The following is a 17,533-nucleotide window of genomic DNA, read 5'->3' as shown; positions in this document are numbered from 1 at the left end:
TTCCTCTTGGAGCAATTTCCAGTCTGTAGCACAAGTCATTGGTCTTTAGAATGGCTGCGGCGCCATTTTGAAATTTCGATTCGAATCCCCGGCAGCGGCGCCATTTTGATATTCACCTTTGGCATATCTTAGAGATTTGAATCTCTTCCTTGGCCAAAATGCGAAAACAAAGATATTTTTCCTTACTCACGATCTTCGTGTTCATATAACTTGGAGTAGGGATTCGAACCAACCTAAATTCTAGGACCACTTACAACTTGATTTTACTCTTTTAGGAAACTAGTGAGTAAATTTAACTATGATTATATTAATACCAACTACTTGGTTTCTTTTAATAAACAAAAATTGAAAACCTTAAGTTACGTAACATGCAACTAAAACAAGAATAAAATTTGACTAAGATAAAAGTGGAGAGTTAACTTTTCCTCATGTGAAAATGACCTCTATTATTTGATTTTTAGTAAGTGCATCTTAATCTTTCTAGAACTCTTAGACAAATCCTAATAAAAGAAAACTTGATCCCTAACATATATGACTCATCTCTAAGATCATACATGCTAGCATGTAGAACCAAAGCAATGACTTATCTCTAAGCTTATCACTTTGATTCCTAACTAGACTCTACACCAACTATCATTTTGGGATAGGATTTAGGTCTAGTTGTTCTTCCTAAACAAATTACTAAACCAAATAACAAAGATTTTCCCTCACATGAGTATTATTAACTCCCCACAAAGGGAAGGTTAGCTCATGATCCTTGGGATAAATGATGACAAGTGTAGAATGTAAAAAGAGAGAGAGAGAACAAAAAGAAAAAAATTATCTACATAAACTCACTTGAATTTAGATTTATTTTCAACTAGAAGAACACAAGGTTTCCTCCATTAAAACTATTACAAGGTTTCTACCAAAACTAAAAACTAAAAATAAAAACTAAGACTAAGGAACTAAAATAATGCATGGTAAAGGAAAAGAAGTCAAAGGAGTAAATGGAGTGTCCCCCCTTGTTTTGTTTTCTTCTTCATTTGAGAGAAATCTTATTTCCTCCCACGTGAAACACCAAACCACATTTACTTCCTTCTTAACCACACAATTCATAACAAAGTGACACCTATCTTTTTTCACTATTAACACCTAATCTCATCTAACTTTATTAACTACATGCAAGGTGTCACTTTTGCACCAATTATTTGCACCTTTGTCTTGACTTGTATGATGACTCATCAAATCTTGCGAGCCCACATAGTGGGTCCACGTGCAGTCCAATGGCGGTCTGGTCTTTTGGCAGTTTTACAACTTCCTGCCTATGTGTAGAGTTCATCGCCCTGATTGTCTAAGTAGCTCACTTGTCGCATTCGGAGTCCTGGTTCAAGAGGTGGGAGCTTCAGAAGTTTGATGCTTCTGTGTGGATTTGTTGGGCTTCACATGGCTAATTTGGAAGAATTCATATATACATTGTTCCTCGTACTTTAACGCAGGTTTAACCAATATTTTCATGTTTACTGCGAAGACTTGTAAAAGTACGAAAACATACTTATTTCATGATTATTAAACACATAATTAACCAAATTTATATGTCTCAATGGGGTTTAATATTACAGTTTTGGGTGCTTATCAAAGGGCTCCAGCTCCCACAAGCCCTCATACACCAAAAGAGAATTCTCCAACTTCTCCAGGATGCCAAGCCATATCATGAAAAAGATATATACATATAACCATACTTCTAGCCCAACATCAACAAAGTCATAGCAATTCAAGGACGTCCATACTGCCATTTCCACAAACTCCACCACCATGACACGGATGAGTGTTGGAGCCTCAAGCACTACCTCCAAGACTTAGTCAAAGAGGGAAAACTGAAAGAGTTCCTGCCAGGAAGCTACCTCAGGCATAAGTTGAATGCCAATCGCAACAGAAGTAGAAGCAGGAGCCAGGAACGACCTGCTTGCAGAAGAAGCAGAAGCAGAACAACCCAAAGATCTAAATCTCCAGGTCGGTCGAGGCATAATAGGAGACAACCCTCCTCTGATCACGACGAGGAAAAGGTAATCAACATGATTACAGACACCTCCAACAACGAGACCTTAGGTCGTGAAAAGCGCAGGCGGGTAGGAGCACGGCAAGAAATCTACCACCTCTCCCATAAAGCTGAGGTGATCACTCCTACCAGCTCTCAAACAGCAACTGCGATTTCATTCACCGAAGAAGATCTAGACAAGGTGTGCCTACCCCACAATGATGCCCTGGTAGTGCACGTCAAAATCAACGGTTAGACAGTCAATAGGGTCATCATCGATCCAGGCAGCTCCTGCAAGATCCTCTTCTATCAAACATACAAGGACATGTACCTACCAGACTCAGTGATGATAGAATCAAATGCACCACTCTATAGGTTCAACAAAGACCACACAGATGCCATTGGAGACGTCATCTTACCAGTCTCCATTGGAAAAAAAGAGGACATGGTCAAGACCTCAACACGTTTCAGCGTGATTGATGTCAAGTCATCCTACACTGCCATCTTAGGATGTAGGTGGATTCACAAGATCCAAGCAGTTCCGTCCACCCTACACCAAGTGCTGCGGTTCCCCGGACCCCGAGGCATCATGGAGCTCAGAAGCAACCAACTAGAAGCTCATCGATACAATCAAGTCAGCGCAACAGCCACAGTCAAACCTCAGGTCGTCCAAACAAAAGAAAGCCCAAAGCTGCAAAATCCTCAAACTTCCAGCCCTCCAGCACCAGCACCAGACAAGCTCAAGGAGAAACAATCACAAATCGAACCTGGCGAAAAAGTCAATTTGGGCACAAATGATGACCCAAAGTTTGTTTATGTAGGGGTTGATTTAGACCCCAAGCTCAAAGAGAAACTTGTCAAATCTCTCTCTCTCAATAAAGATGTTTTTGCTTGGTCGTATATTGATATGTCTGGAATCGACCCACATGTCGGTTAACACAAATTAAACGTAGATCCAACTATAAAGCCTATCAAACAATGACCTAGGAAACTTGCACTTAAATTTCAAAAAGCCATCAATGAGGAGATAGAAAAGCTCAAAAATGTTAGATTCATCAGAGAAGTCGAGTACCCGACCTGGCTAGCTAACATCATAGCCATTCCTAAGAAAAATGGCCAGGTACGACTCTGTATAGACTTCACCAACGTCAACAAGCACTGCCCAAAGGACAGCTTCCCCACCAAGGATTGACATTATGGTAGATCAAACTTGCAGACATGAACTTCTATCATTTATGGACGCATATAGCGGGTACAATCAGATACCACTTGCAGAAGAAGATCAGGAAAAGACGTCCTTCATAACCAAACAAGGAACATTTGCTACAACGTCCTACCATTCAGCTTGAAGAACGCCGGTGCGACCTACCAAAGATTTGTCACAAAGATGTTCAAAAACTTGCTGGAAGACACTATGGAAGTCTACATAGACGACATGGTAGTAAATGGCTGGCGATCACATTTCTCACCTACAAAGAAGCCTTTGAAAGGTTGCGCCAAAACAAGATGAAGCTCAACCCAGCAAAATGCGTATTTGGAGTAGCCTCAGAAAAATTCTTAGGCTACCTCGTTTCACAAAGACACATTGAAGCAAACCCAGAACAAATACAAGCTCTCCTTGAAATGCCAGAACCAACTACAAAGCAACAAATCCACAAGTTATCTGGCATGGTTTCATCCCTCAATAGATCCATCTCACGGGCATCCGACAAATGCAGACCATTCCTGCAAATACTTAAGAAAGGCACAACATTCACATGGACAGACGAATGTCACAAAGTTTTCAACGACCTAAAAGCTTACTTATCAACTCCGCCCGTCCTGTCCAAACCAAATGAAGGAGAAACACTAGGGCTTTATCTTGCAACTACCGACTTTGCCATCAGCTTGGTCCTCTTTCACAAAAGCGAGGGAATCGAAAAGCAGTCCACTTCACCAGCAAGACATTGGCAGATGCAGAAAAACATTACTTTGTAATGGAGAAAACAATGTTGTCTCTATTGTACTCCGCTCGAAAGTTCCAACCTTACTTTCAAGCTCACAACATCAAGGTCATAACATATGTACCCATCAAGTAGGTCTTGAGTTCTAACAACAAAACGGCCCGCATTGCCAAATGGGCTGAATAACTCTGAGATCATCACATCGAATTTGTTCCTAGAACATCTCGCAAAGACCAAGTCGTTGCTGACTTCCTTACGGACTTCCCCGTCGAAGACGTCAACGGGAACCCGAGCCCATCACTTCACTCCATCAACCAACCACCCCAGACACATGGCACCTCTACGAAGATGGGGCGTGCAACAACAACGGTAGTGGACTAGGGGTTGTGCTAACTTCATCAGAAGGAACACAGCTGCAAAAGTCAATTAAAATCGACTTTGCAACATCCAATAATGAAGCAGAATATGAAGCATTAATCATAGGGCTCCGCATAGCACAACAACTGCAAGTCCAAAAGCTCAAAGTTTGCAGTGATTCACAGCTAATCGTCAAACAGATCACCAAAGAGTATGTAACAAACGGAGTAAACTTAGCCAAGTACACTCAGGTAGTAAACGACATCATCAGCTCGTTAAAAACATTCTCCTTGGAACATATTCCCCAAGAGGATAACAGACATGCAGACAGCCTGACTTTCTTAGCTTCGAAAACCCAAGAGGCATGTCCTAGCACAGTCTACATTGACATCCTAGAGAGGCCCGCATACCAGCAAGAAAGCGTCAACAGCCTCACAGCCTCACAGACTTCCAGCCTTCATCCGAAGAAGAAATCACTCAATCTTGGATAGGCCCATTTCTGAAATTTATCTTACATGGTGAGCTCCCAGCAGAAGCAAGGAATGCTCGTGCCATACAATTTTGAGCTCCCAGATACACCGTGATCAACCAATGATTGTTTTGTAAATCCGTAGGAGGTGCATAACTCCACGTGAAGGCCAGCTCATCTTTGACGAAATTCACAAAGGCGTGTGTGGCAACCATGCAAGAGCAAGATCTTTGGCTCACAAAGCAATCACCCAAGGGTATTATTGGCCAGGCATGCACATTGAGGCAAAGACGTATGTTCTCAAATGCCACCAATGTCAAACATTTGGCCACAACCATCTAAGTCTAGCACGAGAGTTTATCAACATAGCCAGCCCATGGCCTTTCCATATGTGGGGGCTAGACACCATGGAACCATTCATCCCACAAAAGAAAGCAGGACTTAAATACGTCATAGTAGCCACAGATTACTTTACCAGATGGGTTAAAGCAATCCCACTAGTTCAAGTCAAGGAAGTCCACGTCATCAACTTTATATGGACCAACATCATCACAAGATTTGGTCTACCCCACACCCTTGTCATGGACAACGGAACCTAATTTGCTGGCTCACAAGTCAAGGCATTTATACAAAAATGGTGCATCACTCAAATATTTTTTACACCTAGATATGCACAAAGCAATGGCCAAGCAGAGACCACAAACAAATCCATCAAAGAAAATCTCCAAAAGAAGTTGGAGAGCAAGAAAAACCAATGGCCAGAACAACTCGAGAATATTTTATGGGCATACAGAACAACAGCCAGAGCCAGTACCAACGAGTCTCCTTTCACATTTTGCTTCAGAACAAAAGCAGTCATACCATCAGAACTCACAATCATAACCACATGATCCGACAACGTCGAATCAGGAGAAAATGACAATATCTTAGCTAAAGAAGTCGATCTCCTAGAAGAGCGAAGGGAAACAACTGCAATATCCCTAGCTCGGTACCACCAAACAATCCAATGATCTTACAACAAGAAGGTCGTCCTAAGATCTTTTCAAGCTGACGACCTAGTCCTCAAAAAGACACTAGCTCCAGCCAAGCTTGACCGAACATGGGAAGGCCCTTAAATTATTGACAAAGTCGTTGGAAATGGAGCATACTGGATCAAAACTTAGCTCGGTGATGTACTTCTCCGACCTTGGAATACAGCTCTGCTCATGCGTTTTTACCAGTAATTTTTCTACAGATGTAGAAATCAATATGAATGAAAATCCATTAGCATTTCACACATAAATGTTATCCTTGCATTATATGAGTACTACGCATCTTGCATTAACAATCCGACCTGAGACGTCAAACCATCAGGTCGTACACAAACACCATGGTTAAGCACAGCCTAGCTATAATTACCACATAGTGGTTAATTATCAATCAAATTCAATCCATGGTCTCCCAAAAGGACCACAAATCAACTTAGCACCAATGTCAGGGCTATTTATGATTCAACTATAATTGCCACTCAAAGGCCAATTATCAGTCAAATACAATCCCAGGGACCCCCAAAAGGACCCAAAGTCAACTTAAGGCCTTTGACATGGTTAAGTTTGGCTTAACTATAATTGTCATTCAAAGGTTAATTATCAGTCAAGAATCAATAAGGAGTTCCCCCAAAAGGAACGACTCAACCAACACATACACCTAAGGACATGAGAAAGCCTAGGTGCCAACTACACGCATATATCAGGTCATACACAAACGATCACGACTTATTACCATCAGACGACCTAACAAAGTTCAGCAGGTCGTCGATTCTACTAATGTACAACACATGACGTTAAATATCAAAGCAATAGAAGCAATCACATTCATACAAACATCAATCTCAACAAGTAAGTAATTTAAATAATTTTTACTTCATGCAAATGTGTTTAGATGCTAGAGGCCCCCAGGTTATCCTGAGAAAACGACCTCAGCACCCCCATCATAAAAAATATCAAGTATCAGTATAAAAAAAAAAGAAATATTTAAACATTGTTCAAGAAATCTTCATCCAAGCAACAAATAAATACCAGAAGATCAACATCAATCAACATGGGAAAGATGCTCCACATTCAGGGGATCCAGTGGGCAGCCCTTTTCACCAGCAAGGCCACAAGCTGGATCACCACTCACATTCAACATTTCGATGACAACATCTTCAGTTGGTTAAGTAGCTGGAGCAACACCCTGGTCGGTTGGCACGTCAGGTCGTCTACTAGCATCTACAACAGCACTTTCAGCTACTGTTGTAGCCCCACTTTCAACGGACCTCTTGAGGGTTTTGTATTTACGTTCTAGCTCCATAAAGTCATCAACCAGAATGTAAACATCACCACTCTCTACCAAGTCGACCAACTCGTTGTATTTATTTTGAACACGATCAATGATGGCCTGCGCATTTTTGCACTCCGCAACCCAATGCGCCACCTCCACCCTTGAAGCATCAAGTGATGGTTGCAGCAAGGCAACTTTCCCAGCCAACTCCACGACCTGAGCCCTCAGTCCCCCCACCTCAAATCGCTCCACCTCTTGCATCGCCAGCAGCTTGTCATAGGCCCCTTTGGCAACATCCAACTCCTTCTTGTATAGGTCGGAGATAGTTGCCATCTCTTTTAGCTTCCTATACATGGCCACGACCTGACAACTAACAAAACAAGTCAAAATGCAACATATCAAAGCACAAAACAAAAGCTCAAGTTGGAAGGACACTTACAAAGCAGATGGAGCAATCCATATTTTTCAGGTTAGCATCCAAATCTTTTCCACTCTCCAGTTGGTGCCTATCCCCATCCAAGGCAATACTCTCCAGCAGCCCTCCAGCAACTAGTGTGGAGTTGAAACCACAGTCCCTGTTCTTCACTAGTTTTCTCAACCTACTAACTTGGTCGAGGTAGGTGACAACCCTATCTAGGACATCAGAGTCCCCACCCTTATCATTTGGGGCCGCACTCCCCGACCCCTTGCATTTTTGGGTTGCTGGCTCAGCCTCACCAATTTTCTTTTTTCCCCGGGACTCAGCCACCCCCACATCCATAGCCAAATCCTTCAAGTTCATCTTCTTCAGAGAAACCCGACCTAAAGAAGTATGACCTTCCACCATAGCAGGTCGGTCTTCAGACTCAGTTCGGGTCCTCTTTACCCCCTTAGTTTTAACCACCTCAGAACGCCTTTTCAAGTTAGGCTTCCTAAACTGAGTGGGAGCATCACCACTTCCCATAGCACTTCCACCTACACCACGACCAGCTCGGTCACCACCACCCCCCTTAGAACGTCTAGAGGCAGAGTGGCTATCAGCAGCTCCTCCAACCGCTCTCACTCCAGAAACAGGCTTCCTCCTTTGGCTCTCCCTCTCCATCTCAAGATCTGAGCTAGAATCAGAGATATCAAGAAAAAGCTTTCGGGCCCTCTTCTTCTGCTCAACTTTCTTCTTGTTAATCTTCGCACCGCCTCGCCTTTTGAAGTAGTGCGCAACCTCCCCGAACAAGGACATTTTCTCTTCCCAAGTCAGTCTCGTAAACTCTTCAATCGCTCCCGTAGACGTACGACCCCGGATTACGACCTCTGCAAAACAAATCAATATCAGAACGTCATCATATCAACTTATAACCAAAACAAACGACCTACAACATAAAACGATCTACCATCAGTCCTTACACTACGATTCTCCACCACACATCCAGGAGGACAATAATTCCCCACAATTAACAGAGGCCTACGCCACCACTCCTCCTTACACCAACAATCACCGATGATTTACCTTTCATCACTTGAAAACCAAAGTTCAAAGCAGAAGATATTTTCACAGTGAAATGCTCCAACACGTCAGACAAACAGATATTATAACCTCTGAGTCTCAACAAATCCAGAACGTGAAACACCCTCCAACTATTTCCCACAAATTGCAAGGGTGGCTTACTACAGAAGTTCAGAACGTCCAAGGTCAGACGTGAGAACGACAACCTCAACCCAGCCTTCAGTTGGCCATATATAATCACAACCCCACCATCTCGAGGCACATAATCTGAGCCAACCACGTTCTTCTCACCACTCAGGTCATATATCATCAGGTCGGGGCTGTCAATCCCAAACTCCCTTCTCAAGTCCCCAAAGTTATCAAACACCGACCTACTCATCACCTCCTCAGTCATCATCTCTAATGAAGAAGACGAAGACGCCTCACCTCCACTACGTGCCCTAATACCAATCGACATTACAAAAACAAAAACAAAACAAAAGATCAAATTTTTTAGATGAAAGTGATGCACCTGAAGAAGAAAAACTAGAAAAAGTTTTTTTGCTTTGCTTTTCTTTCTTTGTTAAGATGATAGAATGAAGAAATGATAGACCGCTTTCTCTAAACCATTCAGCTGCACAAAACCCCAAAAAAGACAAAAACGTTTGGGTTTCCCACACATCACAATCATAACTCGCCCACAAACTGCTGCGAGTTATGTATGGTTTGCCTTACCTCTCGGGGTTAGGGTACAAATTGGTAGGGCTGACACTGTCAGAACTTAGCTGGACCAATTTATGCTCTGGTGCTCCAATAAAGAAGAACCTAGTAGTCACACTGGGTTTTCTGATGTGTGATGCTTCACTGTATCTGGGAAATGAGAAATGAAGCAAAATTTGAGAACAAGTTGCCCAGCATGGCAAAACTACTAAGAAAATGCTCCAATGTAAACAACAAGTTGCTGCATGGCTTTCAGAGAAGATCTCCCTAACCCTAATGCTAATTTGCCTATAGCAAATACTTTAAATGATATGTTTCCAATCATTCCCAATGATAGCATATTGATTAGATATGATGCTGCCTTCCACAGGGACACTAGATGGGCAAGTGCTGGATGCAGGTTTAGAATGATGTAGGAGAGCTAGTGGGAGCTGTTGTTAGGAGATTAAAGGCTACTGAACCAGAGAAGACATAAATGATAGCGACTGAAGTGGCTGTCTTACTGGCTTGCTACCTGGGGAAATATGCTTTTGTGATACAAGGAGATTGTTCAGAGGTCATTAAGACTTTTAATGGGGTGACTGCAAGTGGAAGTTCACTGCCCTATATTTTGCTGTAAAAAGACTATTAATTAATTTTGAGTCTGTTTCGTTTAGCTGGTTAAGTAGAACTGAAAATGGGGATGCTCATCAGCTGGATAGGTGGACTATACACCAGCTGCCTATGACAGATCTTCCAAATTGTATGTTGGAGATTAATATGAATCAGGTTATCGAAAAAAAAAAAAATGGGCGGGAACATAAAAGGGTCGTGTCAGTGTGTCACTCTTCGCATTATACTCAATTGACTGTGATTACTTAGTGGAGTTGTGACCCCTCTTGTGCACTCAGAATGCTGTGAAGCTTCCTCCCACTATTCAATTTAGATATCCATTTCGAGTTTTGACTTTTGACTAGTACATGTGCATAGCATAGTGCATCACAACTCACACAACGTGAGTAGCGGTGCAAATGTTTCAGGCCTGAAGGTCTCTATTCCATGACTTTCAAGTTTCAACCCAACCTATAGATCCATCAAATTGCAACAGAATTGGGATTACTCTTGGAAATGAACAATACATTGGTCGCATACTCGTTTGGTCAGGTAGTTTTCGGCGATTTGTCAGAGAAAATCAGATATAGAGGTGGCAATTGATATCTCTTGGGTCACCTTTATAAACATATATTGTTTCATTCAATTTTAAATACTGTAAGAAATGTTGGATCTAATAGTCATCATAGATTTTAAGCAAAAAAGGGAAATGAAAAAAACAATGAAGAATTAAAAATTAAAATTAAAATTAAGAATATGAATATTGGAAATATTCTTAGACATGCACAGGGATACAACGGGGACACAAAACCAATATTAGTGGAGAAACACTATTTTCTGAATCTTAGACGTTAACTAAACCTTTCGAAAATCTGGGGTAATAATATAAACCAGATTGCTGCAATTAGAAATGGAGAGAGACTCCGGGGTATGCAACCTTCGCTTTGACTAGTAGTGGGAGGATCAGAAGTAGCGTCACCCAAAAAACCAGTGCAATCAAGTCCAGCCTTCCCTTCCTGGCACTCACTGGCAAACAGGCCTGGAGGGTACTTTCCATACAGATTTATGTAACTGAACATGACATAGGCACACTCGGATGCAAGATCATTGATGTAAGCAGCGTAGGGGCACGCAAACCTCTTGAAAGCATCACAACAGAGTGTAGGAGGGTACTGAGGTCCTTTACACTGGCTTGTGATGATAGTGTAATTCTGGAACTCGAAATCCTGTGGACAACCTACAGGTAGAGACAGATGATCATCAATACGGTTCTTCAAGAGTTGTTGCCTGTCAAAATCAACGCAATTAACTGGACTTTTCTGAGAAAAGTTAGAACTAATAGATTTAAATAGAAAATATCATAGAAGTTGAAGGCATTTAGCGGCCCGCCTGGTCAAGCCTTTGGGGGAAGGAGTCCCACGGTCTTGGGATCAGTTCCCACCTACTATAGAAGGAGGGTCTAGGTGCCAATAAGGTCTACCAGTAGAAAAATAGTATAAACCATTCTAAAGGAACTAACTATGCAGTGCTAATTTTTGGCAACAGACATTGGCACATTGCATTCGCAGATGAGTTATCCGGGTCATACATATTTTAATTCTTAAAGGATGCAAGGTTCGCCAAAATACAACATATTAAAAAAAACACTTTTAACAAGTTAGACAGATTCTTAAGATATACGTCCCAAATATTCTTATCACTACATGGATGTACATAAACATGAAAATAAGTTACCTACCTTTTTCCAGTTCAGTAAATTGTAAGCTGCAATTCACATCAGTTGTTAGTTTTGACCCATGGTTTATTCTCTGATTGAACCAGAAAATGACAACAAATGCACCCATTTTTACATCAGTTTGAACTTGTTCCTAAACTTTCCACTCCCAGAATATCAATTATTAGGGCCATCAAGTCAACAACGTCATGGTAGCCACCTTAACCTGGAAACTTCTCTAGGGTCAAACACTCAAATACGTGAAAGTTTCTCTGGGTTTTAGTTTGGATCATATTTTAGAGTGGAACCTTCGGAACAGTTTAGTGAGTACTTGAGCTCTTAGAAAACAAAAACCGAACAGTGAAACTCAAACAATACTTCCTACAACAATTGAATCCGACTGTCGAGAACTCAGCTGTTTGTAGACTAAAAAATAGATGGAACAAGTTAAATTATGTTCTTGTTATTGAGAAGAAAAAAAGATGAAAATATGGAGAAGAAGAGAGGAAAGAGGATACAAGCTTAATTAGTTTCAGCATTTTCTCTCAAATCTATATGTATGAAAATAATATAGTAAACATCATAAATTTTTTTCCCTCTCTTCTCTTCAAGATAGGGTCTCAGGAAATGTCTCATAACTACAAAATGATAGCCTTCATATAATTATAATCTCTAGACTGGACGGGTGTCCAATGTTGTTAAGGTCTAGTAAAACAAATGGCCCATCAATTATTTCCAATTATACAACCAAGACACTGAAACAAACTTACTATCTTTGGTTTGAAGAAGAGAACGATGCGTAGTAATAGATCCACGAGATTCTTTTTCCTTTCCAAAGATTTCATCTGCAATAATAATGAGAAGAAGAAGAAAAAAAGTTAGAATAAAATCTTGAAAATATATAGAATCAAGGATAAGAAATGATTACCAGAAATGAAAGTAGTGGAGGAAACTGTTAAAAGGAAGAAGAAAAGAATCAGCAACGCCATTTTCTTCTTCTGATATTATTATTCCTTCACATAATAAACACTAGTTCTTCAAACCCAACTCCGTGTTGACTAAAGTTGACAGCTTTCAAATCTTGTCATACGTTGTGAGTGGGCAATGGGGTGGGTTGTGTTCGTGCCGGGCTGGTTGAACGAACCATTTTATTAGGCTAACTCCAATGGTTTGGTGCGCCAAAACACCAAACCACAATAACACAGTAGATACAGTTAGTGAGATAGCGAAATCAAATCCAATGGTTTATTTTTCCAGCCGCCAGTGAGAATGGCGTACAACACAAAATATTAAAAAAAAACCAAGTTTTTTTGGACGCCATCACCAGTGGCGGGCAAGAAATAAAAAAAAAAAAAAAACCAAACTTTTTTGTACGCCATCACCAGTGGCGTGGAGTTATTTATCTTCCTATATTGCCCTTTAAAAAAAACCATAACACAAAAAAAAAAAAAAAAAAAAAAAAAAACCCAAAACCTTGACGCCATCACCCGGTGGCGTGTAAAAAAACCAAAAAATCAAGTTTTTGTTTATGCGCCATCACCCGGTGGCGTGTAGTTAGTCCCTCCCTCAAAAAAAAAAAAACGCTCTCTCTCACTAAAAAAAAAAATCGCTCACTCTAAATCGCTCTCACACTCACCTTTTGTTTAGAAAATCACTCTCACACTCACACTCACCTCTAAATCGCTCACTCTTAATTTCACTCTTAATTTTGTTTAGAAACCCAACAGGAAGAAGTTGTTGAGATTGGACAGGCGGTCCCTAATCGCTCCTGATCAAACTAAGAAGTTGCTCCTATTGTGTATGTCTTCTCCTTCACTTATCCCATATCTAATTAAAGTAGATTCTCTGTTGTTCTAGGCGTTTGACAAAATAAAAAGAAAAGAAAAAATGTGAAATGCTGAAACAAGAACAAGCTTTGAAGGAGATTGGAGAAGGAAGATGATTTCTGAGTTAGATCTGTTTTTAAAATCCTGTAGAAACTCATATATAAAACAAAATGTGGCTTCCTCTTTGTGCTTCTCCGGCGTAAGCATACCCCATTTCACCATGTCCATTCCAACCACCTCCCTTATTCTTCAATGCTCACGGCGGGTTCGGCTTTTCTCCATTTACTTTTGTACTACTTTTCTCAAACACCCCTTGATCTAGTTAAGTTTGAAAATGACATAATAGAATTATGGGTGATTGTTTTATGCGTGTTATCCATATAAGTGTATAAGCGTAAAACCGGCTTTAAGAGAACTAAAAGTCGGGCCTGAACTTGTTTTTCTAACAAAGATCTCTTTGACTCGGCAACACTATGCTTTTGTGTGATACTCAATTAACAAGATCAGCCTAAATGGCTGACTGTAGCTCTTTGGGACTATGACACTCCATTATGTGCATTTCATGATATGATTGTATGCTGCAAAATCTCTAGACACCAATTCTCTTTCTCTTTTATATGTATATATATTTTGTGTCATACCATAGTGTGAATACTATAGTGTGGTCTAGTTTTGTGTCATACCATCAGTAGAAAGAAAATGTGACACTTAATTTTATTGTCGTAATGCCATATCATCTAGTTTTGTGTCATACCATCAGTAGAAAGAAAATGTGACACTTAATTTTATTGTCGTAATGCCATATCATCTAGTTTTGTGTCATACCATCAGTAGAAAGAAAATGTGACACTTAATTTTATTGTCGTAATGCCATATCATCTAGTTTTGTGTCATATTATAACTTGCACTTAATTTTATTTGTCGTAATGCAAGACCAATTTATTTAGTTTCATATTATAAATTATGTTTAATTTTAGTGTTAATTTATTTCTCACCGCGGTTACAATGTCGGCATTTTACACAAATTCGAGGAGGTAAGGGTACAAAGTCAAAAAAAAGTCGTGGGGACACCAAATGCCCCAAATCCGTAAGATATGCGTGTAGGGACTTCTTATTCCGAGTTTGATCCTAGTTCTTATCAACGTGTTGTTGTAGAGGAAAGTACACACATATCCTTTTTACTCTTCGTGAAGGTGGTGGAACGAAGGAAAAAGTCGGTAAGAAAGGGACTTTGGCCCCGTTTTGGAATGGTTGAGCCAAGTGAACTTTGGAGAATTTCAATTGATGCTTCGAATGTTGGTTTTGACGCCTTTGCTCAAATTGATATTGAAAAGTCCGATAGACAGTTAGTTGAAGCAATTGTAGAGATGGTGGGACTCTACCCACACATTTCATTTTCCATGTGGCGAGATAGGCTTTACTCCCCTTGATTTCTCAATGCTTACGGGGTTTGCGTGGTTGGAGAAGGAAAGATTGTAGCTTTTGATTCAAAATATGAGTTATTTGATGAGGCATCAAATATTTACCTTTTTAACGGAGGATGAGATTTATAGTGGCAAAAGATCAAACCGAAGTCATTTAGAGATGTATACTGACTTATGCGGTGCAAGATGATATTAATGAAAGAGAAATAGGGTTTCGTGGCTTTCATGTTGTATGTTATTGGAAATGTATTGTTAGCAAATTCCCATGTATTCTTAGATAATTCATTACAATCTTGCCCACAACCCAATGACCCTAATCAATAGCGCATGCACCACGAGAAAGTAAAATTCAATAATTCAATTTGACCCTATAAAAGAATGTCTTTTCCTCTCTCGAAAAGTCACATTCCCGCAAACATCGGTAATATTTTATTTTTGTATTATCAATAATCTTGTCTTTTCTCTCTCTCTTTCACTCTTTCAAGTAACAATGTCAAGCGGAGGATCATCATTTAGCATTGATGAAGACCACGAAGATTATGCCAAGCATGGTTGGATAATTCAATTGATCCAATTACCGGAACAAATCAATCAGGCAACATATTGTGGGATAAAATTAAAGAACAATTTGAGAATCAGAGGATGATACGGGGTTTTACAGAGGCACGAACTATGAGAAGTGTTACAAGTCGTTGGCAACTTATAAATAAAGCAATTACTTTATTTCGTGGATGTTTGAATCAAGCCGAGGATATGAACAGATCAGGAACTAACGAAATGGACATTGTAAGATATATATATATATATATATATATATATATATATATATATATATATATATCAATTATTTAGCTAGAATATAATTGATGAAACTCAAACTATTTTTTTTTTCTTTTACAGATGGAGCAAGCAAAGAAGTTGTATGTCACCAGGTCTTCAGATAATAAACCCTTCAAATTTGATCATGCGTGGTTTATTTTGAAAGACTACGAAAAATGGGCGCGCCATTCAATTCCAACTACACCTGGTTTCTCTCAAACTAATTTTCATTACGGGTCTCCAGCTCCATTAAACGAACAAGATGGCATGGGGGGAACACCTGATTCTGAAATGCAAAGACCTGGTTCATCAAAAAGACCGGATTGTGGAAGAGACAAATCAAAACAAAAAAAAAAAAAAAAGTTGATAGTCAAAATGAAACTTCTCTCAAAGAATTAACGCGACAATCTCAACGGGCGATGGAGGCCATTGAAAAGAACCCGACCGTGGGAAAAATTCTATGAAAGTGAAGCGTTTAATCCTTCAAGGATTAAACTTGCAGAAAAAAAAAATTCGTGAGACATTGGCATGGGAAAAGGAGATCATGAGCACAAATACATCGACTATGACACCTCAAGGAAAAGAATGGTACAAAAACGCAAAGAAACAAATTTTGAAAGATCAAACTCTTCGCAATTCACGGACTCCTTCAAGAAATTTGTACTTTGAAGAATACGAAGAAAGCGATTGATTAATTTGATTAAGAATTTTAAATGTTTCGTATGTATTTGATGTATTTTTAATGTATTTCTTTTTAATTTGTTTTTTTTATTTTCAATAAATGTTTTATTTAAATAATTAATTAAGTTGTTGGAATAAATTTAATCTTAAAATTGAAATTATAACAAAGAGATACAAATAAATCAAAAAAATTTAAAAGGGTAGGATAGAATGGTAATTTAACAAATTAAGTTATTAAAAAAAAAAAAAGAATCAATTGCATGCCATTGTGAGTGGCGTGTAAGAATTAATAATTGAATTTCTTGACTTTCTGCAGACGCCATTGTGAGTGGGTGCAACTTATTATTTAAATGAATTCTCATTCCTACCCGCCAGCAGCTCACGTGCAACACTAATAATAATTTTTTGATTGTACGCCATTTGCAATGGCGCACGAGCATACGCTATAACGTTAAAATTGACGGCAAAAATAGAGAAATTTATGAAGATAGCGTTAGCGGTATAACGTTTTAACGTACCATTGGATCACATTTTACGTTAAATTTGATGATTTGCAGCACCATTGGACTTAGCCTTAACGGGTTATCCAACCCGTGACCTTTAAACTAGCTACTAAATATAGTGAATGTGTACCCTACTAAAAAATTAAATGCAACTAATTGGCACAGTATACAATATACTATGTCTGTTTTTGCACTTTGGATACTGTACAATTTTCTAGTCACATTTCTATAATGTACTATAAAAAATAATTTAGGTGGCGGCCTTGACAAATATTCTGGCCAAAATGTGCCGACGTGGCCAAATTTTGAGCTTTTTCTTTTTCCTGCGTGACCAAAATTTAAGTTTTTTTTCCTGCCACACAAGCTGAGTCACATGAGTCCTTTCCCGCGTTTTTTCTTTCACATTTTTTCCCCCTCTTTTGTTTGAGTGCCCAAAAATTGGAAATTTCATGAGAAACCCTAATTGATAAAAATTCACTCTCTTCAAAATTAAATTGTGTAACCTATATAAAACACTAATCCATAGGAATCTGCTCCAGATTAGAGTACGTCACTTTTATAAAATCGAAGTTAATGTTTTGTGGCTTTTTATTCTTAAGTTAATGTTTTTTATATTGTTTTTTGCCATAGTGTTGTTATAATATGAGATTGGTTGTCGGCTATTAATATTATACACTAGTGAATATGAATATTGAATATTATACTATGG

At 39.3% G+C, this 17,533-nt stretch overlaps 2 protein-coding genes across 3 annotated transcripts; both read right to left on the bottom strand.

Annotated features, from left to right (window-relative positions):
• Positions 1 to 6,668: 6,668 nt before the first annotated feature.
• On the bottom strand, positions 6,669 to 9,988 carry LOC147474503 (uncharacterized). Of its 2 annotated transcripts, XM_086583182.1 has the most exons (3): positions 8,468 to 9,988; positions 7,527 to 8,374; positions 6,669 to 7,450 (listed from the first exon to the last, which is right to left on the bottom strand). In XM_086583182.1, the coding sequence occupies exons 2-3, from the start codon at positions 8,301 to 8,303 to the stop codon at positions 6,980 to 6,982; spliced, it is 1,248 nt and encodes a 415-aa protein (XP_086439308.1). In that variant the 5' UTR covers positions 8,304 to 8,374; positions 8,468 to 9,988; the 3' UTR covers positions 6,669 to 6,979. The 2 variants fall into 2 exon arrangements, with proteins under 2 accessions (XP_086439308.1, XP_086439309.1); XM_086583183.1 differs by having other exon boundaries at positions 7,527 to 9,988.
• A 591-nt stretch (positions 9,989 to 10,579) lies between these two features.
• LOC147474502 (GPI-anchored protein LLG1-like) lies at positions 10,580 to 16,957 on the bottom strand. The gene is made up of 4 exons (XM_086583348.1): positions 16,901 to 16,957; positions 12,500 to 12,727; positions 12,342 to 12,416; positions 10,580 to 11,094 (listed from the first exon to the last, which is right to left on the bottom strand). Exons 2-4 carry the CDS (start codon positions 12,558 to 12,560, stop codon positions 10,709 to 10,711), a joined length of 522 nt encoding a protein of 173 aa, XP_086439474.1. The 5' UTR covers positions 12,561 to 12,727; positions 16,901 to 16,957; the 3' UTR covers positions 10,580 to 10,708.
• Between the last annotated feature and the right edge of the window lie 576 nt (positions 16,958 to 17,533).

Source organism: Coptis chinensis, chromosome 9 (genome assembly GCF_015680905.1).
Source record: "Coptis chinensis isolate HL-2020 chromosome 9, ASM1568090v1, whole genome shotgun sequence".
NCBI lineage: Eukaryota > Viridiplantae > Streptophyta > Magnoliopsida > Ranunculales > Ranunculaceae > Coptis > Coptis chinensis.
The sequence above is the reverse complement of the archived record's forward strand: the minus strand, read 5'-3'. Positions and strand labels throughout refer to the sequence as shown.